The sequence below is a fragment of the Panthera tigris genome, chromosome A3 (genome assembly GCF_018350195.1).
Source record: "Panthera tigris isolate Pti1 chromosome A3, P.tigris_Pti1_mat1.1, whole genome shotgun sequence".
Taxonomy (NCBI): Eukaryota; Metazoa; Chordata; class Mammalia; order Carnivora; family Felidae; genus Panthera; species Panthera tigris.
The window spans coordinates 137,189,678-137,212,820 of record NC_056662.1 but is presented as its reverse complement, the minus strand read 5'-3'; the positions used below and the strand labels follow the sequence as shown (position 1 = coordinate 137,212,820).

Sequence of the window (23,143 nt, the reverse complement as noted above, 5' to 3'; positions counted from 1 at the left end):
ATTCTGTTCTTAATTCATCAGTAGACACCATATCTTACCACCACCTCTCGAAAGATCACCTGGTCAGCACTTGTGGGACGTTAACAGGAATGACAAAGAAAAGTTCTGGTTCTCAGGAAACCCAGAGCCTGATTGGAGGTAGAAAATAGAAAATCGTAACCGGACAAGGGAGGACAAAGGCCCTACGAATAACGAAGATAGTGGTGCCATAGAGTTTTCAAAAAATTAAGTCAACTTCTTACTTGGTTAATATTAGAGGTAGGTAAACAGATGAACTGAGACTAGAAGGAAAAACACATTTCTCAGCTTCTGTCTGTGTTGTTTTTCCTTAAAACGGCACGTCCTGTTTCTGTGGAAGGGACAGAAGGAGCAAGCTTTCTGCATTCTCGGGGCTTTCTCCTTCATCGTGTTTACTCCCCACAGGGTGGGGAGTTGCGTAGACTCGGGGTCAGGAAGGGGACAGCAGGGCCCCGTCCTGAACTTCTTCCCAGCCAGTGGCCCGTCAGGTCTGGCGGGGCACAGACGAGAGCCAGGAGCCGCCGTGAGTGGAGCCTTCTCGAGGATGCCCCAGTCGCCTGGTGTTATCACAGGCGGAGGAGGTGGGACAGGGGGTGCCGGGCTCCCCGTCGGTCCTGCCACTGCTCGCAGCTCACGTCTGCCTTAGGTCCCGGCCAGACCCCTCCCTGACTCTCTACCCACGCTCCAGCTCCGGAAGCCCCAGTGGCTGGTTGTCGCAGTCCAGCTGTGGGTGAGCCCCGCATCCCCCCACAGCCACAGTGGCTGGAAATTCTGGAAATTCAGACCACACCCTTTGGAGGGTGCAGCCTTCTCTGGTAGCTCAGGGCACACTTCTCTGGCTTGTAAATTAATCGTGTCCTTTCTCGTCTACACTTTCCAGCCATTTGAGGTCCCTCCCTTCCCTGGAAGGTGATGAGCAAGCTTCCACCCTAGAAAGGAGTGAGTCTCTGTGGCCACTTCTTTTTTTTTTTAATTTTTTTTTAATGTTTATTTATTACTGAGCGACAGAGAGAGCAGGGGAGGAGCAGAGAGAGGAGGAGACACAGAATTCGAAACAGGCTCCAGGTTCTGAGCTGTCAGCACAGAGCCCGATGTAGGGCTCGAACCCACTGACTGCCGAGATCGTGACCTGAGCTGAAATCCGACGCTCACCCAACTGAGCCACTCAGGTGCCCCATCTGTGGCCGCTTCTTAACCACTCTGATGGAAAGGTGCCCAACAGAGAGGTTCGGGGCAGTATCCAGGGGGGGTGTTTGGGGATATTTCTGCCCAGTAAATCAAGAGAAGATAGGGTATTCTCACACTTGTCACGAGGAACAGCTGTGTTCCCTTCAGCGTAAACAGTGTTTCTCCCCACCCGCCTGGCCGCAGCCCTGTCCCTGCTGTGTGGTCCTGCCATGGGGCAGAAGGCTGCACCCTCGGCCAGCCCTGGGGGTTGGCAGCTGGCGTTGATGGGTGTCTCGTCCTCAGCTGACAAAACTCAGCTCTGAGTTCACAGGCCCTGTGAACTCACTCGTCTCTCAGTGGCTCTGAACTACCAGCTACCCCAAAGCACACAGCTTCACAAATGCTTCAATTTCTGTTCCCCTTGAGGTCCAGAATTGTAGATTCAGAAGGACTGTTCGTGCATCAGCCGCTTCTGGACTTACCACGGGTGTTGAAGAATGCGTAAGAGACGAGAAGGCAGGTATTTCCTGTGCTGGCCGGTGACAGCCTTCAGCCCCTCACTACGTCCAGCCTTTCCTCTGAATGCTCAGCCCCCGCCCGTGTGCCCTCTTCTGTGACACCGTCCTGGAGTCCTGGAGACTCCGCCCCTCTTCACCGTCTCTGAAGAGAGACGTTGGTGGAGCTGCTCCGAGCTATCTGCATAACGAGGAGTGAGATTTCAGGGCCAGGTGTGGACTCCCTGTCATCCTCAGCCTCAGTTTTGAGGACATACTTTCCCAAAGATGTGCGGACAAGAGAGCCTGCTTCTGATCCCGCCTGAAATTAAATTGCATGGGGATACGGATAAAGAGAGGATAGTAGCCATGCATCATTAAGCAGCTAATTTAAGTTATGAAGTAGACATAAATCATACGTACATTTCAGCTAAGGCGTGTTAACATTCATCCACAGCGATATGCTGAATGCTTACTAATTTTTCTTCTCGTTTTGTGATGTAACCAGCATAAATGTAAGTTTTGATTCATTCATTCGTTTTAGCTTGCAGTATATAAGCAAAGCAAGTCATTAGGATGTGCTTTACGGAGGAGGCTATAACAATGCAGATAAGTAACTTTTATGAATGAGCTCTAATATATTTTATTTAAACATTGGGCATAATTTTTACCCACTCAGAATATTCATTGCAAGATATGTAATGAATCATGAGTAAAACTCATGAAGTGCTGTGTTTTGTTTTTCCAATTTCACCCAAGAAAGGAACAGTAACGGCAGCTTTGTGCATTTCTCCCACATCTCGAGCGATTTCGTGGTTTCCGCCTGTCTCGAGGGCACAGTGTGTGTGTTTCAGAAACTCAGCACTGTCTTTTAACAGGTTGTTTGAATTCTCCCCCTTGCTGGAAAGGAAGAGCAGCGGCGAGCAGCCCCAGGCCGGGCCCCGCCCCCCCACCCCCGCCCTGCTGCCCTCCACCGCACTTTACTGCTGCCTCCCTTCTGATGCCGTCCGTCCGTCCCTGTCCTTCGGGGCCCAGAGGTTGGGGGAGGAGCTGCTTCGTCAGGCTCTTGCTCAGACTTCCGACGGCTGGGTGAGAAGCGGCCGCTCAGAGCTCAGACTCCATGTTTAGCAGCAAAACAGTGGATCATGAGCAGACTTGAGACAGTAGGGTCACACCCGGCCACCAAGCTCTCCCCGTACTTGTCGCCAGGTGCAGGAAACTCAGACAGTCAGTGCTGGTGGTGAGAGTAGAGGATGTCAAAGCAAGAAGGAAAATTGAGTTCCATGGTGACACCATGTGACCTCTGTGCCCAGGACAGAGAAAAAGAAAGGTAAGTGTTTGAAACAGAAGTCCCCTAGCTGTGAGTTCTAATTGTGTCCGGTAGGGTCCTCTTTAAGCTGCTCAGGATGCCGTCATTGCAGGCTGCCTGGGGAGCTCAGTCCATTGAGTGACCGACTTCAGCTCAGGTCACGGTCTCGCAGTTTGTGAGTTCGAGCCTCGTGTCGGGCTCCGTGCCGACAGCTCGGAGCCTGGAGCCTCTTCGGATTCTGGGTCTCCCTCTCTCTCTGACCCTCCCCCGCTCACACTCTGTCTCTCTCTCTCTCTCTCTCTCTCTTAAAAATAAGTAAACATTAAAAAAGTGTTTTTAAAAAAGTAACAAGCCCAGAGCAGTTACGTCTGTGTCATTGGAACCGTGCCATCAGGCTGAAACGGGCGAAGACCCCTACCATACAGCTTTCTGAAATGCGGTCGTCGCTGAGCCCCAGTGCGCTGTTGCCGTGAAGCCCTGTGGGCCTGGAGGCGGCTTTACCGGGAGGACCTGTGAGCAGGAGGTAGACGGAGGGTCTACCCTCTGTGGCGGCTGACCTGCCTCTGCCTGGAGCTGCGGAAAGCCGAGACGGCCGTGCAGAGCGCCCCGGGCCCCCACGGGCCCCGGATGTACCCCGAGCCCCTTAGCTTTCTGTAACACGGGCAAGACAGAAGAGCAGTAGGCTTGGCGAGCGGTTCCCCCGTGGTCCCCAGCCGTGCCACCTTGGACCCTGTAGGCAGACCCCCCGGGACCTCCCTGCACACCCCGGGGAGCCCACTGCCACCCCAGCTTTTGAGGTGGAGGTGACAAGGGGAAATGGCAGGGGGGCCACAGGCACCAGCCTTTACCCAAAATGAAGAAAGTTTTTGTTTTTGTCTGTCTTTAACGTTGACAGCTGTGGAATTAATGCTTGGTGTCAGGGCTTCAGAATACCTTTCCAAGCACAACACCCTGTTTCACTTGTGAGAATCCTTCCTCACATGCCTGTGATCGCCTCCTCTCTTTAATTTGCTTTTAATCAAGTTGTTTTCATTTTGTCATTTTTAACACTAGAACAGACCGCTTTCCTCTCTGAAGGGTTTGTGTCGGTGAGACTCGTGGACAGGGATTGCATCCGTGGATGATGTAACTAGATCATTCGTTGTGTCTCTGGGTTAGCATCTTTGGCGTGGCACGTTTGTCACTGTTGATGGTGCTGGTACCGATACGTGATTATCGACGACGGTTCACTCCGTGTTGTACGTCTTCTTTGCGTTTCTGTCTTCAGAAACGATGACCCGGGCGTGCTTCTGACGTAGGTGGTGTATCCAGTCATTCCAGTTCGGCCTGTTGCGGGACAGTAAGATTTTCCAGAATCCCACCACCGTTTTTTATAATCTGCTGCTTGGAATTCTCTCTCTCGTTCGAAAGAAAGATGGTCAAACACACAGCACTTTGGGTTTTCAAAGTACTTCTCGGGCATGAAAGAGTTCGCTTGACTTTCTCTGTCGCTGGAGGAGAACTTTGAAGCCAAACAATGGGAAATAAGTCTGTTTGATGACCCTCAGTGTGATGTTTCGGAAAGGCAGTGCCTCCTCCGATGCCGAGTTCGGGTCTGTGCGTCCAAGTTATTAGAGTTCATTGTGAAGATACCGTATGAAATCGTATTTCAGGACGTGATCCTTACGGACGACCAAGTCAGACCAACACTGATGGGGCAGACACTTGACCCGCGTGCTTCACGTCTGCACCCTTCCGTCACCTACCCAGTCCTCTGGGAGTGGTGGTAACACTGCCGGTGTCTTCTGTCCTCTCCTGCCCTCCCTCCAGAACCCTGAAGTTTGTGTTTCTGGTCGCAGGTCTAAATTTGGAAACTTTTTGGAGTGCCTGGGAGGCTCAGTCGGTTGAACATCCTACTTCGGCTCAGGTCGTGATCTCGTGGTCCGTGAGTTCGAGCCCCATGTCTGGCTCTGTGCTGACCGCTCAGAGCCTGGAGCCTGCTTCCGATTCTGTGTCTCCCTCTCTCCCTGCCCCTCCCCTGCTCGTGCTCTGTCTCTCTCTCAAAAATAAACATTCAACAAAAAAATTTTTTAATAAAATTGGAAAAAAATTTTTAACACATAACTATACATGATGGCTCAGGATTAATTGTTAATCCTGTTTCAAATGTCTTACTTTTTTTTTCCATGACAAAATCAATTCACCTCCTCTGCTTAGGTTAGACTTCCAGTTTATGCTACGTCAGAACTTGGGGGCATTTATCACTCGAAGTGCATTTCCAGTCTTTTCTCAGAACAAATCATCATAGACATGGAAGTAAGCGTTCCATCTGGGTTCCGTTCCTGTCGTTAGAACACCCGTGGAAGGCCTCGTCTGAACCCGTCTCCCACGAGAAATGCCGTGGTTACCAGATACTGGTTACGGTCGGTCCCGCGTGGATCAGGCACAGCCACTTTAGGCTCGCGTGGGCCCGGTGTGGTCCAGTCCACTGCGTCTGCTCGTGCCACGCGGCACCGGGGCAGCAGTGAATTTCCCACTCAGCTAATAAATCCTCTAGGGTGCTTCAGGACTTGGTCAGTATGGTTCTGGGCTCGTTATACTTAAAAAGCAGCATGGACATTGTAGGTGGAGGGTCATTTTATGGCGAAGGTGAAGGGCACTGTGTTCTCTCTGAGACATAGACATCCAGTGACCTGTGTCCCAATAACTGAGCAGCGGAAGGAGAGTCATCAATGACAGCAGCTCCTCCGCGTTCTGTAGGGGAATCAAGGCAGACAGGAAACCGGCAAAGCAGGACGAGATGTGGGGGGAATCACGTGCAGAGCAGTGACCCCTGCGGGAGGTCCTACGTGACCTGGACGTGACATGGAAGTCCCCGGGCAGAGGCCCTTTGAGTGTGTGCTGTTAACGCGGGACAGAGGGCCCACGCGGTCCCGTTAGGTGCTCTCTGCGGGACATCTGCACACCTGGGCCTCACAGCAGCGTGGCGGTCTCAGGCCCCCTGCTGTGCAGGTGACAGAAAAGACCCCAGGAGCACGCCATCCGCCCAGCACACACAGCAGGTGAGCAGCGGAGGTCCAGGCCGTCTGCATGGCCAGGCTGCTGCCTCCTGAAGCAAGGGGCACATCCCTCCCCAGAGAAGCTCCCGTGCCTCCTGTGGTCGGTGTCCTTTGTCGCTGCCCAGCACGGAGGCCCGCTTCTCTCTGGCGCCCTCCTCCCCGGCTCCCCGAGCCGGCCGCGTGGGCTCACTGCCCTGCAGAGGCTGTAGGCATCTCGTGTTTCCTGAATGATTGATGGGAACGCTGCTGCCAACCTAGATCTGGGCAGGTCGTGGCTGTGCGTGGGTGGGAATCTTCCGGAAAAAGCACATCCTCTGGGAAGTGTTGGTCCTTAAGGATTTTGACCAGCCCTTCATTTCGGGGCTCGCTGTCCCTGCAGGGGAGAGGCCTCCGGGCTCGCGTGGAAGGCGTGCATACGTCATCGTCCTCCTGCTCAGCCAGCGCCGCCTGGCCCGGAGGGCATCCCGGAGTCGCAGCGTCAGACGCAGGGAGGCCGGGTTTGTGCAGATCCAGAGAACCGGCGTAAAGGTGCTTCTACCTGTGTGTCTTCGAAACAAGCAAAACCAAGTCCTCATCATTGTGAGGAAAGCGGCTTCTGCCTGTGCTGTGCGGAAGGGGGGAGTGGCTTGCCCGGGGACAGTGGTCATGTTGTAGGTCCAGGCCCGGGCCCGGCCTGCAGAGCAGACGGTGCTGACTTACGTCAGCCTGTTCAAGCTGGAACCGATCCACGGCGTCTCTCCACCTGGTGCTGTGTTTTGTCTCTACGAACAGTGTGTTCTTTTTCTAGGAAGGGGCATTGTTTTCTTTCCGATTTGTTTCATTTTTCTCTTTCCCATGAGGCTGGGAGGTGTGTGCCTTCCTTTCATTTTCTAAAGCTGTTCGAGACCTTCTCGGTGGTACCGGGAGAGAAGAGGAGGAATTCTGTCTCCTTGTGCGGCCCTAGCTCCAGGTGCCTCTCAGAAGGTCACAGGTAGGGACAGAGCTTAGGGGAGCCACACTCGGGCTCAGTCTCGCCCGCCCACTTTCTGTCCTCACCTCCCAGATTCAGTCACAGAGCCGTGCTTGTCGTCACCTGCCGCTGACGTCTGTCCTGCGTCCGCGCCGCCCGGGCTCCCCACTGGCACCTGGCGCGGCGTGCTGCAAGGGCTCGGGGTTGGCAGGGCGGGTGCGGACGAGCGGGGACGGGGGTGTCCACAGACCGCGTGCAGAGGGAGCTGAGGCGAGGGGGCAGCACGGCCAGCACGAGGGGACGCAGTAGCTCTCCTGCCACAGAACCCCGAGCGCATTGTTGTAGGTTCTGTTTCCTGTCTGGAAGGGAGGACCCGTGAACAGAGGAGCGGATGGCCTGGTGGCAGCGAGGAAGCCAGGAGTTCCGTGGACCTGTTCCCTCTGTTAACACCAGGGCGAGGGAGGACGCGTCAGTATTTCTAAGATAGCGTGCTAAAATTTTTTAAAAACGTGTTAAAATTTAGTTCTAGGAGAATTTTTGTTCCACGAGCATTAGTTCTGGACCTTATTTATGTCCCCACATTCAAGGAAGAACAGAGTAGATTTTGTGTTTTCCCTCCTGAGAAGCAGCCGTGGGGGGAGCGGTGCCCGCGGTCACCTGTGCAGGGGCTGGCTCCGCGCAGGACGGACACACGCGCGGTCTCCGCGCTTCCCCGGCCCCTGGGCCCTGTCGTCTCGGCACGCGGCAGGGAAACAACACGGACCTGAGGAGGAGGCGTCGGCCGTGCGACGTCTGAGGACAGTTGTACGCGATGCCGACTGCGGGCTTTCATCTGGCCCTGTGAGCTAGGACGCGGTCCCGCGGCACGTTTGTGCAAATCCAGATCACGGCTGCACAGTCGCCTTTGGGTCGGCACACTTGGGTGTCACGTCAGCGAGGTTGTGGTTCCGAGTAGGGCTGTGCACCCAGACCCCCGGGACCCCGTCAGGTGGACGCTCTGACCTAGGTCTGGGGGTCCCGGGGTGGGGCCGAGACTGCGCTCTACCGGGGCCCCGGGGCCGACGCCGCGGGGTGGAGGCTCCCCTCTGAGGGGCCAGGTGTCGTGTGTTTCCCGTGGGGTTTGCTGTGAGCTTTGAGCCCGCCTGGGTGTATCCTTGTTCTCCGACATCTGCACATTCTTCTTCCTGCTTGCCTGTTTTTATGCAGTTAAGTAAAATGACTTTGATCTGTTCCTTAGCTCTTTCAGCTAAAAAATGAATATTTCGTTCAAAGCTTTGAACTTCGAAGCTACTCCTGCTATACAGAAAAATTACATTTTCAAACTACAGACCGCTTTGCTGTGGTTTAACTATAAAACTGCATGCATGACCACTGGCATTGCAAAGTCCACGTACAAAGTAGTTGGTGCTTGGAAAGTATTTTCCATAGAATTAACTCCATATCTACTTAGATCCTCAGGTCAGCCCATAAAAGCCTGTTCACCCGTTAAATGTACCTTGAATAAAGTGTTAATATTCCTCTTTCGACTATAACTGGCTACCTTTAGTATTCCTAAGGAAAAAACACTTTTTTTTAATGTTTATTTATTCGGGGGGAAGAGAGAGAGAGCGCACGCAAAAGAGCAGGGGAGGGGCAGCGGGAGAGAGAATCCCAAGCAGGCTCCATACTGTAGAGCCCAGTATGTAGAGCTCCATACTGTAGAGCACAGAGCCCAACGCAGGGCTCGATCTCGCAAACCATGAGATCATGTCCTGAGCTGAAATCAGGAGTCAGATGCTCAACCGACTGAGCCACCCAGGCGCCCCTGTGGGGTTTTTTTATTATTATTATTTCTAATTTGAGATCCCAAACCCTTTTTTTTAAAGAATGGATCTAACTTTATTTTTATTCATGTGGCCATTCACATATCCCGACAGTGCTTACTGAAAATTACATTTTCCTTCAGTGATTTGGGGATACTGTCTTCTCCAGTAAATTCTGTGTGCGGTTGGGCATGTCTTCTCTTTTTTCGGTAAATCATCTTTCCTTTTTCGGATTCTTTAAGGTTCACGGTAAAGTTTAGCATTACAGAGAGCTCCATATGCCCTCTCCTCTGCGTACCATTTTATTAATATATTATTATTATTAACATCTGTAAACATCTTGCGTTCCTGTGCTAAATTTGTTACGATAGATGAACCTATACTGGTTGGTCCATTAGGATTAAAATCCATTAGCTTAGAGTTCGCTCCCGGGGTTGTATGTTCCGTGAGTCCGGACAAGCGGGCAGTGATGCGTATCCACCATTCTGGTACCCTGCAGGATAGTTCCACTGCCCTCAACATCCTCTGTGTCCTGCCTGCTTGCCCTTCCCCTCCCCCGGCCCCTGGAAACCACTGATCTGTTTGCCTCTTCAGTTTTGCCTCTTCCAGATTGTCTTCTGTTGGGACCATACAATACGTAGCCTCTTCAGACGGGTTTCTCTTACATGGCGGTGTGCCTTTAAGATTCCTCCAGGGCTTCTTGTGGTTTGCTAGCACGTATCTTTTCATTACTGAAAAATACTCAATTGGCTGCGTGTACCACGGTTTATTTATTCATTCCCATATCAAAAGATGTCTCGGCTGCTTCTGGTTTGGGGCGGTTACGAACAAGGTTGCCGTCGACGTTCTCGTGCAGGATTTTGTGCGGACGCGGATTCTGCAGTTACTTGGCTAAGCGCCTGGAGCACTGTTGCTGGCTCCTGCGGTAAGCCCGGCTTTGGTTCCGCTGTGCCTGCCAGGCCGTCTTCCAGGGCAGAGCACCGTCTTGCGCTCTCCCCGGCGATCAACGCCATTTCCTGGTGCTCCTCATCTCCGCCAGCGTGTGGTGGTGGCATCTTGCCGGACTCCCCGTTCTAGCGGGTGTCTGCTGGTATTTCACTGCCGTTTTAGTTTGCAGTTTGCAGGTCCCTAATGACAGATGTGTGACGGGGAGCATTTCATATCTTATTTGCCATCTGTATACCTTCGTTGAGGCACCTGTTCAGATCCGTTGTCCATTTATTAATTGAGTTGTTTTCTTGTTGATTTTTAAGAGTTATTTGTATATTTTGGATACAACCCCTTTCTTCATGACATGTGCATTTTGCCAGGGTTTTCTGTCACTTCTCATTCTCTTGACATGGTCTTTCACAGGGCAGTTCTTAATTTTAATGAGTCCCAATTTTTTTTCTTTCACGGATCGTGTTTTTATATCTAAAAAGTTATCACCGAACCCAGGTCACTTAGATTTTCTCATATGTTCTGTTCTAGAAGTTTCACAGTTTTGCATTTTACGTTTAGGTCTCTCACCCACTTTGGGTTAAGTCTCGTGAAGGATGAAGCTCTGTGTTTCGATCGATCCCCCACGTAGATGTCTGGTTGTGCCAGCACCATTTGTCAAAGGGACTGTCCTCCCTCCATTGACTTCCCTTTCCTCCTTCGCTGAAGATCAGCTGGCTGGGTTTAGGAGGCCTGTTCCTGGGCTGTCTGTTCCCATCCATTGAGGCGCTCGTTCTCTTCCTTTGCTGGGGTCACAGTAGCTTAATAGTAAGTCTTAAAGTTTGGGGTGTCCATTCTCCAGCGTTGCCCATGTCTTCAATACTGTGTTGGATTTTTACGGTCTTTGCGTCTCCACCTAAAGCAGACCGCCGCCGGTACGTCTATGTCCACAAAGTAACCTGGGGGTTTTGACTGTGGTTGCACTGAATCTGCCGGGGGAGCTGCGAGGAACGGACACCCTGGCGATGTTACGTCCTCCTGTCTGTCAACATGGGGCGTCGTTCCGTTCGTTCACGTCGCCTTTGACTTCTTTCAGCAGAGACTTGGAGTTTTCCTCACACAGTTGTAGCTATTCTGTCAGATTCACCTCTTACTGTTTCATTTGTGTCGGTGCTAACGTCAAGGGTAATATGTTTGTAATTTCGAATTTCAGTTCATCGCTGGTATGGCAAGTCAGACCGACTGACTCATGTATTATCCTCGTATCCTGTCCCCTTTAGTTGCTTATGTTTGGGAGGGCTTTTTGTTTGGTTCTGTTCCATTTTCGTGTCAGTCTTTTGGGATTTTCTGCATAGACGATTTTATCCTCTGCATAGAGGGTTTTATTTCTTCCTTTCTAATCTGTACATATTTTCCTTTTTTTTTTTTTTTTTTGTCTTATTGCATTAATTAGGGACTTCTAGTATGATGTACAATAGGAGTAAAAAGAGGACATCCTTGCCTTATTCATGATCTTACAGGGAAAATGTCTAGTTTCTCATCATTAAGTACACCCGGAACTCAACACCCAGAAAACAATCCAGTGAAGAAATGGGCAGAAGACATGAATAGGCACTTTTCCAAAGAAACATCCAGAAGGATGACAGACAGATGACAAGATGCTCACCATCAGTGTCAGTTGGGTGATTTTTAATAAACAGTGTCTTTCAAGGAATTGGTCCATTTCATCTAAGTTATGAAATTTGTGGACATAGTTGTCCTTAATATTCCTTTATTATCCTTTTAGTGTCTGTATGGTGAGTAGTGATGTGTCCCTCCCTTTCATTTCTTTTTTTTTTTTTAACGTTTATTTATTATTGAGAGACAGAGAGACACAGAGCGTGAGCAGGGGAGGGGCAGAGAGAGAGGGAGACACAGAATCCGAAGCAGCTCCAGGCTCCGAGCCGTCAGCACAGAGCCCAACTCGGGGCTCGAACTCCCCATGACTGCGAGGTGATGACCTGAGCCGAAGTCAGACGCTCAACCGACTAAGCCACCCAGGCGCCCTCCCTCCCTTTTATTTCTAATATTAGGGTTCATGTCTTCTCCTCTATTTCTTTGTTAGCCTGGCTAGACATTTATAAATTTTACTCATTTTGTCAGAAAAACAGCTCTGAGTTTTGTTGATTTCCTCTGTTGGTTTCCTGTTTTCAGTGTCATTGATTTCTGCTTTAATTTTTATTTCTCCCCTTTCTCTTCTACACGCTCTGCCTTTCTGTAGTGTTCTGAGATGGAAGTTTAAATGATTGATTTTAAGATCTTGTCTCTTTTCAAATATGTGTGTCTAATGCTATAAAATTCCCTCTTAGCACTGCTTTTCCTCAATCTCACAAACTTTGATAAGTTGCATGTTCATTTTCACGTAAGTCCCACATGTGTTTGCATGTCGTTTTAAATGCAGAAACTTCCTCGAGTACGTGGGCATTTGCCAGGGTGCAGAGCAGATGGCTCCCTGCCACCTGTTCATATATTCAGCTCGTTTCTAAAGTGGGTCTGGGAACTTGCAGTAGAATGTTTGTTTCTGTGTTGATCTGACAGAGTTTGAAGAGATCTAGAGATCTTCTTTCTCTGCAGGTGAATTCTGACCCACACGGGAGCGATTGTCACCTGTTCTTTACGTGATATGAAAGGGTGTATCACTTCCCGTGTCAGCGCAGTCCCACGTTTAGTGATGCTGATGGTCAAGACATCTTTCTAGGAAGCCAAGAACAACTCATTCCAGAATGTAAACTCAGTCATCCATTGTTTTCAGACATAGGAATTATTTAGTGTCATCAAGAAAGAAATTTTTTTTCAAAAAAAAAAAATTCAGACATTTAAAATTCAGTAATTGTCATCTTTCTTTTGTCCAGACTTATAATTGCAATACAACCTATTTTCTGTCGAGTTCCTTATTTTCGCCTTCCCTCTTCAGATCTTTCTTTCAGTCTCTGGTAAAGACCCTAGAGCGTCGTACAGTTCCAAGAGGACTAAGCACAGGCGAAAAGCCATGCTAGCATGGCCCATGGCAGACCCTCCCTGATGATTAATGCTTAGGCCGAGGGACAGGCTGGGGCCCAGAGACGCTGCGTCGCTTACAGGTGTCACACAGCTTGTTTTCTGACCATCTTCCAAACTGTATTCGGGATCTAAACACCGACGCCTTCGGTCTGTGTTCAAAAGCCCTCTTCTGACTGTGTGACCGCCCCGTGTTGTCACTTCCATATCCACGGTCTCCTTTATAACCAGCACAGGCCGTTTGATCATTTTGACGGTTTACGCGTACTCCGTGTATATACCAGGTGTCAGATTCCAAACCGTATCAGAAGAGACATTCACAAAAAGATTCCCTTCTTCCGAGAGCTGACGCAGCCCCTTCGATTCCCGTGCGTGAGCCCTTCTTCAGAGCGCCACCCTCGCTCCCCCGCAGCACGCTGGCCGGGCTGCGTGGCCGTGAATTACCCCCTGCGGGGTGGCCCTGGGGGTGGAGCTTTCACGTGTGGCTCCCCTGCCTCCCGTCGGGGCACCTGTGAGGTAGAGCTTTCCCTCCAGAGCTGCGCACACGCACCCACACAAACCACCGGATCAGGCTAAGCGCCGTCCTCGGGACCTGGGCCTGAGGCACATCTTCGCTCACTTTCCTCCCCTGCTCCCCCGTGCCTGGCGGGCCTCCTTTCGGGGTCGGCTTGTGGGCAGCCTTCTGTTTGAGCTTGCCTCCCCGAACAGATAGAAAAGATGCGGCGGCTTTCGCCGCGGGAGGGCGCAGCCTCTGGTTTCTACATGGTTACCGCACAGCTATGGAAACAGTAGGGACATCGCCTTCGCCTTTGGTCCTTGTGGCGCTTTGCCGAGAAAACCGGCATACATTTTACGACGGACACCATTGCAGACTTTACCGAGAAAGGAAGGCGTGCTGGCGTCCCTCCCGCTGCCACATCGGCAGTTCCCTCCCGCAGGCGTGTTCAGCGCGAAGGCGTGCTCTCTTACCGCCAACTAACTAGCTTGGCTTTGCTCTCGTCCCAGGCTCCATGGTGCCCTTTTCGATGAGGATCTTACACGCGGAGCTTCAGCAGTACCTGGGGAACCCGCAGGAGTCACTGGACAGGCTGCACCGAGTGAAGGCCGTCTGCAGCAAGGTACCGATGGTGCCGGGTGGGCCGCTCTGGCACTCCCCCGCCCCCCGCCCGGCAGAGAACCCCCTGCCTTCCCCTTCCTTAGAGGGAGCAGCCACATCACTCTCTACCCAACCCACCCGACACCCGCCGTCACCGCTTCCTGCGGGAAGGCAGGGGGACCCAGTTCATCGTGACCGTGGTATTCTTGCCTGTCGAAGTTGTTGTTGGGAGCAGAGGATGCAGAGCTTGGGGCCTGAAATCCTTCTTCCTTAGTATCTGTTGTTGTTGTTGAAGAAGAACTGACATGACAATACCGTATTCGTACCAGGTGTAGAGCCCAGTGGTTCAATATCACTTACGTTAGGAAACAGTCACCGCAACAGGTCTGGTTACCGCTGGTCACCGTGGAAGGTCATGACAGTGTTAGCGACTGGCTTCCCATGCTGTACGTCACATCTCTCTCTTACTTACTTTGCACCGGAAGGTTTATACCTCTTCATCCCGCTCATTTCATCCATCCCCCTCCCTCTGGCAGCCGTCGGTTTGTTCTCTGTGTGTCCGAGTCGGTTTCCATTTTGTTTTGTATTTTAGGTTGCACGTGTGGGTGGAGTCATACGTGTCTGTCTTTCTCTGACTGATTTCATGCAGCCTAATAGCCTCTAGATTCATCGGTGTTGTCACAAGTGGCAACATTTCATTCCTTTCACGGCTGAGTAATATTCCGTTGTATGTATATACCCCACCTTTTTAATCCGGTCGTCCGTCCGTGGACATCTATGACATTTAACTTCCAAATCTTGACTGTTGTAAATAATCCTGTAATGAACATAGGGGTGCATATGTCTTTTTGGATTAGCGTTTTCATTTTCCTCAGATAAGTGCCCAGAAGTAGACTGCCGGATCGTAGAGTCTTCCTCTTTTCAGCTTTGAGAGAACCTCCGTATTGTTTTCCGTGGTGGCCGCACGGCTTGCAGTCCCTCCAGCAGTGCACGGGGCTGCCTTTTCTCCCACCGCCTCACCAACACCTGTTAGTTCTTATCTTTCTGATCCAAGCCGTTCCGACAGGTGTGAGCTAACACCTCATTGTGGTTTTGATTTGCATTTCCGTGATGATTGGTGATGTTGAGCATCTTTCCGTGTGCCCGTTGGCCGCCTGTGTGTCTTCCCTATCTAGCAAAATGTCTCTTCGGGCCCTCTGCCTGGCGGGGTTTTTTATATGGAATTTTATGAGCTCTTTGTGTATTTGGGATGTTAACCCCTTATCAGATACGCCGTGTATTCAGTGGGTTGCCTTTTCATTTTGTTGATGATTCCCTTTGCTGTCAAAAGCATTTTAGTTTGATTTAGTCCTTTTTGTTTGTTCTTTTTTATCATCCTTGCCTGAGTAGACAGATCCAAAAATATCACCAAAACCAGTGTCCGGCAGCTTACTGCCTATGTTTTATTCCAGGAGTTTTATGGTTTCAGGTTTTATATTTAAGTCTGGAATCCATTTGGAGTCCATTTTTGTGGATGGTGTAAGAAGGTGGTTCACTTTCACTCTTTTGCATGTAGCTGTCCAGTTTCCCTGACATTTGTTGGAGAAACTTTCCTTTCCCCATTGTATATTTTTGTGTCCTTCGTCACAGATCAGTTAACGATGCTTTTATGGTCACCTACCTGTTGCGGTGACCTGTGTGTGTGTGTCTTTGTGCTGGTACCAAACTGTTTTGATTATCGTAGCTTCTAGTAGGTCTTGAAACTAGGAAGCATGATACTCCCGTACCTCTCTTCTTCCTCAAGGTTGCTTTGGCTCTTCATGGTCTCTTGTGCTTCTATACAAACTTTGGGGATTATTTTCGTTTATTTTAGCTCTAGTTCTGTGAGAAGGGCCGTTGGTGTTTTGATAGGGATTGTGTTGAATCTGTAGGCTTCTTTGGGTATTTTGACAGTATTTTTCTGCAGCACAGAGTATCTTTCTATATACTTGCATCGTCTTCAGTGTCTTTCATCAGTTTTCTGAGGGCAAGTGATTCACCTTGGCTATATTAACTCCTACATATTTTATTCTTCTTGATGCAGTAGTAAACGGGATTATTTTCTTAATTGCTCTTTTGATAGTTGGTTATTATTATATAAAAATGCAACAGGGGCTCCTGGGTGGCTCAGTCGGTTGAGCGTCTGACTTCAGCTCAGGTCACGATCTCACAGCTCATGAGTTCGAGCCCCGCATCGGGCTCTGTGCCAACAGCTCGGAGCCTGGAGCCTGCTTCCGATTCTGTGTCTCCCTCTCTCTCTGCCCCTAACCCACTCACATTCTGTCTCTGTCTCTCTCAAAAATAAGTAAACATTAAAAAAAACTGAAATGAAAAAAATGCAACAGATTTCTGAATATTGATTTTGTATCCTGCCAATTTTAATGAATTGAATTTAATGAATTCAATCCTGCCAATTTAATGAATTCATTTATTGGGTCTAATAGTTTTTGGGTGGATGCTTTAGGGGTTTCTATATGTGGTGTCATATCAACTGTGAATAGTGACAGTTTTACTTCCTAATTACTTGGATGCCATTTATTTCTTTTCCTTATTGCTGCAGCTGGGACTTCCACTAAATTGTTGGATAAAAAAGTGTTGGATAAAAAAAGTGCTGAATAAAAATGGTAAGAGTGGGCATCCTTAACTTGTCCCTCATATTAGAGGAAATGCTTTCGATCTTTTATCGTTGAGTATGTTAACTATGGCTTTGTCATATATGGCCTTTACTATATTGAGGTACATTCCCTCTATACACACTGTGTTGAGAGTTTTTAATCATAAGTGGACGTTAAATTGTGTCAGATGCAGGGCACCAGGGTGGCTCGGTCGGTTGGGCTGCCGACTTCAGCTCAGGTCATGATCTTGCACTTCTCAGGTTCAAGCCCCGCGTCGGGCTCTGTGCTGACAGCTCGGAGCCTGGAGCCCAATTCGGATTCTGTGTCCCCCTCTCTCTCTGACCCTCCCCCGCTCACACTCTGTGTCTCTATCTCAAAAATAAATAGACGTTAAAAATTTTTTTAAATTGTATCAGATGCTTTCTCTGCATCTGTGGAGATACCACGGGATTTTCACTCCTCGTTTTGTGAATGTGATGTAGCAGATTGGTATGTGGGTGTTGAATCATCCTTGCATCCCTGCAACAAATCCCACTTGCTCGTGGTGTATGATCCTTTTATCGTAGAGTTGGATTCAGTTTGCTGATACTCTGTTGAGGATTTTTGCATGTATGTTCATCAGGGATATTGGCCTGAAATGTTCTCTTAGTAGTTGGCCTGTTCAGATTTGCTATTTCCTCCTCGTTCGATGTTGGAGGATTATATGTTTCTAGGAATTTATTCACTTCATCTGGGTCGTCCAACTTGTTGGCATGTAAGTCTTCCTTGGTATCCTTGGTAGATTAAAAGCAGGGAAATATCTCTTGTGTACAAATCACATGCCCTTACACGTGGAAGACCCGTGTGTCTTCTCTGTCTAGCAAAATGTCTCTTCAGGCCCTTCACGCATCCTGCAAATCCTACAAGCACCTACTTCGTGTCTCCCAGAGGCCCGGGAGCAATGTTTAAGGGAGTAGTAGTTTAAAATGTTCCAGAATCAAAGCAAGTCCTACTGTGTGATGACAACTGGCATTCGTAATGCCGACTCCGAAGGCAGGTAAGGTTCAGAAGCGCTTTGTGAATGGTTCTCGGTCGAACGCTAACAGTGACGCGGAAGGCACCAAGCTGCATCCACAGGTCAGATTATGCTGTGAAGTGATATTCGGAAGAAATAGGGGATTTAGAGTCTCTCCACCTCCGGGCGTTGGGCCACCCCACCGCTCAGGCTGCTCACCATTAGATGGAAGCGAAGCGCCTGTTCCTGCCTCCCTTGAGGTGAGGTCGCGTCTGCGGAGCGCCCAGAGCTGTGACCACAAGCGGTGAGGGCAGCAGCACGACACGGCCCTGTGTTAAATGAGAGTGTATCTTTCCGGTCCCTCCTTTCAGTCTCGCTATTCTTGAGGAAGGTTTTATGGGCTTTTTCCAAGATGCCGGCGTCCTCAGGGCTCCTGGCAGGGAGGCGGACGGGCTCCTTCCCGCACAGCAGCCCTCACTCCGGCGCGAGCAGGTGTCCCAGGCACCTCACAGCCTCCGCCCTGCATAACTTCAGAAAGACAGGAAAACTCTTCTTTCTTGTACGCTAATCGGTTGACGGGGAACATTTTTTTTAGGTTCCAACACTTTTTTCCTTGAATCTTAAAACACTTAAGATACAGCTATTTTCAGACATAAGCGTATAACTTGTTGCCGAGAAACGCAAAATCAATGATTTTCTAAACTGTACACAGATGATTTTGTTAATTACGTTTTTCATTTACCTCCATATCGCATCGGGGGAATTTTTATGTACTTGAGAGAAAATTCCAAGTGTTCCAGTGACTCGAGGGGAGAAAAGAAGACGTTTTAGGAGTCCGTTTTCCTGGTCCTAAGGTATCTCATGTGCTGCAGGGTAGGGAGAGACAAGGGCAGGTCTTGCCGCCACGGCTGCTCTAGACTGTTGTACCCATTCCCCTGAAATACAGCGTCTTCGTCAGGGACTGGTCTCTGTTCCTCAGCATTTTTCTAATAACAGCTCATTTAATCCTTATGCAAACCCAGTAAAGTAGGGATTCCATTACCCACGTTTACAGCTAAGTAAACTGGGGCACAGAGAGGCCAGCTAACTTGCCTGTGATCCTGTGATTCGATCCCTCATTGTGACACGTCCCAGCCGAAAGGAGAAAGACCGACAGCGGTCCTGCCCGTGCCAGATTCTCTGCTCCATCCAGTACGAACACGTCTTACTGCGTTTGGTGGTAGATTGAACCAACGAATAAGAGCCCCGGGACCAGTGTCTGAAATCCCCGGTCCCACAGGCCGGCCCCCAGAGATGGGGTCCGTCCTCACTCAGGTGGTTTCATCCCCGGGTGGCCAGGCGGTGACAGCCGATGGCTCATGAGGGCAGAGAGGTGAGCAGGCCCAGTGCGGTCACACCACGGGAGCCCCTGGCCCGGCGCGGCCTGCGGTGTAGGGACCCGCTGCCGGGGCCTGAGCGTGACTGGTCTCTCGGGTGCCACCTGGGTGTGGACATCCCAGCCCAGGTCACGGGGCCGCACCGTGTGCCAGTGGGTGTCCTTCTGACGGCACGACCCAGATGTAAGCCCATCCGTCACGTGCTGCTGAACTGAGAGAAGGGCGGGTGGTTCTAATTCCGGAAGCAACACAGGCAGCCCGTCCTGGAAGGAACGGTGTTGGCCTCTGGCCAAAAGGATTTCCATGGCTAATCTCAACATGTACTTGCCTTGTGTTCCAACTTAAAACCTGGCCCCGCCTCCCAAGACAGAGGCAGCCCCACGTGACAGGACTGGTGGTGGTAAAGAGAAGGGGGTGGGGGACACAGAGCAAGGTGGTGCCCGCAGGCCCCCCACGGCTCCTCGGCCACCACCCGGCAGATAAGAAGCCCAGCCCCTGAGCTTCCGCTCTCCTCCTCCTGCGCGCTGCCCCCCTGCCCCCCTGCCCCCCTGCCCCCCAGAGGCGAGTGTTACCTGCAAGCTCGTCCCGTGCATAATTGAGGGTGGTTTCAGCCGGAGAGGCCCCCGGGGGCTTTGAAGCGGGAGTGGTCTGTCTTTGACCTGCTGTCAGGTCAGCGGGCAGATGTGTATGAGCACCTGTGTGCATAGCCCGCGACAGTTCAGGCCTGAGCACGACACCCGCCACCCCCCGCCCTGCCCTCTGTGAGCGCGGTTTCCAGGGCTCCGCTTCCCCCGCCCCGTGATCCGTGAGCCATTCCCCAGTATACCGTGGACACGCAGGGTGAGGTGGCAGGAAGGCAGTGTTCGTGCGGGGACTTACTTACTCAAGTACAAAATCCAGGGGCGCCTGGGTGGCTCGGTCGGTTAAGCATCTGACTCTTGGTTTCGGCTCAGGTCACGATCTCACGGCTTGTGAGCTCAAGCCCCGCGTCAGGCTCTGTGCTGACGGTGTGGAGCCTGCTTGGGATTCTCTGTCTCCCTCTCTCTCTGCCCCTCCCCCACTCGCACTGTCTCAAAATAAACTTAAAAAAAAAAGTGCAAAAGCTAAAAATACTAAAGGCCCGCACACCACTCTTGTGGCAGCCTGATCTGGCGGGGTAAAGTTAGGGGCACGGATGCATTACCTGCATACAGGTCTGTTCTGTGCACGGCCACTGATCCGCTCTGCTCTCCACCTATAAACCAGAGGTCAGAGGTCAGGGGTCAGGGGTTGGACCACAGGGTTCCGAGGCTCCGTCCGACACCAGCAGGCTGGTGTTTTGAGTCGGTCACAGCCAACGGGAAACCCCAGGAGAGCTGTAAACCTGAGGCTCTTGACCAGGACCCTCCCCACATCCCTGTGCTCTCTCCTGTGTCCTTGAGCGCGGCCCCCAGGGTATGCCAGGTCGAGCGCCCACAGTGGCCGTGGGGTCACCGTGACCATGTGAGCGGTGCCCGCACCATAACGTGCCGTGCTGTGTTTTACACCCTCCGTTAACACGACAGCCGTCTGAAGTGATAGCGTCCCCGTTTTACAGTCGTGGAAGAGTCACCAGGGTCTGACGGCGGGTGGGGGTGGGGGAGCCTACGTTAGAACAGGTCGCCCGGCCCCGGAAACCTGGTCCTGACTCTCCCCGTGGGGTCACGCTGCGGTCTCCCGTGCTCCCCCGAGTGCAGCAGTCTCCCCGCCACCCTGGGAACGTGGCCCAGGCAGCACACTTGAGTGTCGCCTTGACGGGGACCGTGGCCCCAGCGGCTGGGCTCACAGGACCAGGGGGTGGGGCTCTTCGCTGCTGAGGGGTCAGGACATGGAGTCACATCTCCTCGGGTGACGTCCTCCACCCATCCCCTCCCCCAGCCTTCCTTCCTCAGCCTGCACGCCTGGCCCCTCCTCCTGCCCGACCCGGGCGCTGGTATTGAGCCCCGGGGCACGGACTCGGTGACTCCCTCCCAGATGAGGCTCGGCCAGCCGGTGTCCGGTGGTGGGTGGAGAACCGGGCCACCCCCTCGAGGCTCCAGGACGGGAAGTCGGGCCGGGGCTGCGTGTGGTGGCCTCAGACTGGCCAGGAGCCCTGACGCCGGTCTGAGAGGCTCAACTCAAGGACAGTCTACGCAACCAGAGTTGTCGTTTCTGGGAAGAAAGCAGTTACTACGTTCCCATTCCCCTTAGGGCTGTCTGTCCCCTGTGCTCTCACTGCTCCTATGGCGTCTGTTGTTGGTCCTCCAGGTCGTTTTCCCCGGGCCAGAGGTCAGCAGTGGTTGTAGAATCAAATGCTCACACAGGGTCAACGTGGAGCAGGAAGCCAGGCCAGGACGGTGGAAGGTTGCTGTCCCTTGGGAAGGGACTGAGGGCTTCAGGCTGCTGAGAACATGAGAGCCCTGCCACGGGTGCAGATAATATGCTGTGACCGTGTGTGTGGATAATACGTTGTGACTGTGTGCACAGATAACACGCTGACCGTGCGTGTGGATAATACGCTGTGACTATGTGGGTGGATGATACGCTGTGACCGTGTGTGTAGATAATACCCTTGACCGTGTGCAGATAATACACTGTGACCATGCGTGCAGATAATACGCTGTGACCGTGTGTGCAGATAATACGCTGTGACCGTGTGCAGATAATACACTGTGACCGTGTGTATAGATAATACGCTGTGACCGTGTGCGTAGATAATACACTGTGTGCACAGATAATATACTGTGACCGTGTGTGCAGATAATACGCTGTGACCATGTGTGCAGATAATACACTGTGACCGTGTGTGCAGATAATACACTGTGTGCACAGATAATATACTGTGACTGTGTGCGTAGATAATACACTGTGACCGTGTGCAGATAATACGCCGTGACCGTGTGCAGATAATATGCTGTGACTGTGTGCATAGATAATACTCTGTGACCGTGTGCAGATAATACGCCGTGACCGTGTGCATAGATAATACTCTGTGACCGTGTGCAGATAATATGCTGTGACTGTGTGTGCAGATAATACGCTGTGACCGTGTGCGTAGATAATACACTGTGTGCGCAGATAATATACTGTGACTGTGTGTGTAGATAATACGCCGTTACCGTGTGTGTGGACAGTACACTGTGACCGTGTGTGCGCAGATAACACACCGTGACCATATGCTGTGACTGTGTGTGCAGATAATACGCTGTGAGCTTTGCCATCGGACAGCTGTCTCTCCAGCAACAGTCAGCTAGCTCTTCACAGTTTTGATCCCAGCATGGATTGCCCAAGTGAGAAGGAACAGCCTTAGATGGCAGCCGCACACAAGGGCCCCGGAGCAGGCCCGGACCTGGGGTGTCCCGGAACAGACCCGGACCTGGGGTGTCAAGGCATGACGTGGTTTCCAAACAGTCATCTAACTCCACAGCCCTGACGTGGGAAATGTTCACACACGATGCTCATTTTCAAAGCCAGCCCACAGATTTATTATTGCAGTACGGTCTCCTGTAAACAACATCCGCTGAAGGGAGAACAGCATTGTGTTAGCTATGTGGGTAACAGGAACAGAGGCCGTTCTATTCTTTTTTATTTTCTCAGCCGTAGTTATGTCAACGTACTTTAGCTTTATAATCAGGCATTTTTCTGTTGAAAAAAAGTTAAACGAGACCGCAGGACAGAGAAGGTGAAGTTAAGACGGCGGTAACAGGAAAGGAGCCAAAAAGCAGGTCTGTCTCCTGGTCACCAGAGCCAGGAGGGAAATGGCGTCAGGACACAGTTCTCGGCGTCTAGAAAGCAGTCGTTTGCTCAGAAGAGGCCAGGCTTTCCCTAATGTGGAAGCTTCCCCAGACAGTGGTTACAGACTCTCTGTAGTCAGCCAGGGAGCCTGAGATTAGACCGTGGTCCCGAATTTTAACAGGGGGCCCAGTTTGAGCAGGACGTCACTTGTGACCTTTACCAGGTGGCCCAGGGCACCCATTTTCCCTGCTGTCTTTGATGCAGAAGAATGTTGTAGACTAGTAGATGTTTGGATGGTGTAATTGTATCTGTGAAGGTGAAATGCTCCTTGATTTCAAACAAATTTTCTGTGCTCCCGGGCCTCGGGCAAGCTAGAGACCATCACATCAGGACAGCAGGTGCCTCTGTCCCGCGGTCCCTCCTTCTCTGGCTTCTCTGCAGCCTGTCTCTGCTGCTAGTCCTGAGAGACCTTTACAGACCAGTTGGGAGAGAGCCACGGGAACAGAGTTCTAACACCACTTGCAGAAGTAGACACGGTCCGTAAAGAACGATGCCAAAGTAAATTGGGGTGTGGGTCGTTG

At 51.3% G+C, this 23,143-nt stretch overlaps 1 protein-coding gene across 4 annotated transcripts in view; it reads left to right on the top strand.

Annotated features, from left to right (window-relative positions):
* The window catches only part of TRAPPC12 (trafficking protein particle complex subunit 12), an 82,243-nt gene that overhangs the window by 32,960 nt on the left and 26,140 nt on the right, over positions 1 to 23,143 (top strand). For all 4 annotated transcript variants that reach the window (XR_001511991.2, XR_006216066.1, XR_006216067.1 and 1 more), the window contains exon 6: positions 13,737 to 13,849. Coding sequence is in view for 1 of the 4 variants with exons in the window: in XM_007098195.3 (XP_007098257.2) it covers positions 13,737 to 13,849 (113 nt within the window). In the remaining 3 variants the exon portion in view is untranslated. The remainder of the gene's footprint in view (positions 1 to 13,736; positions 13,850 to 23,143) is intronic.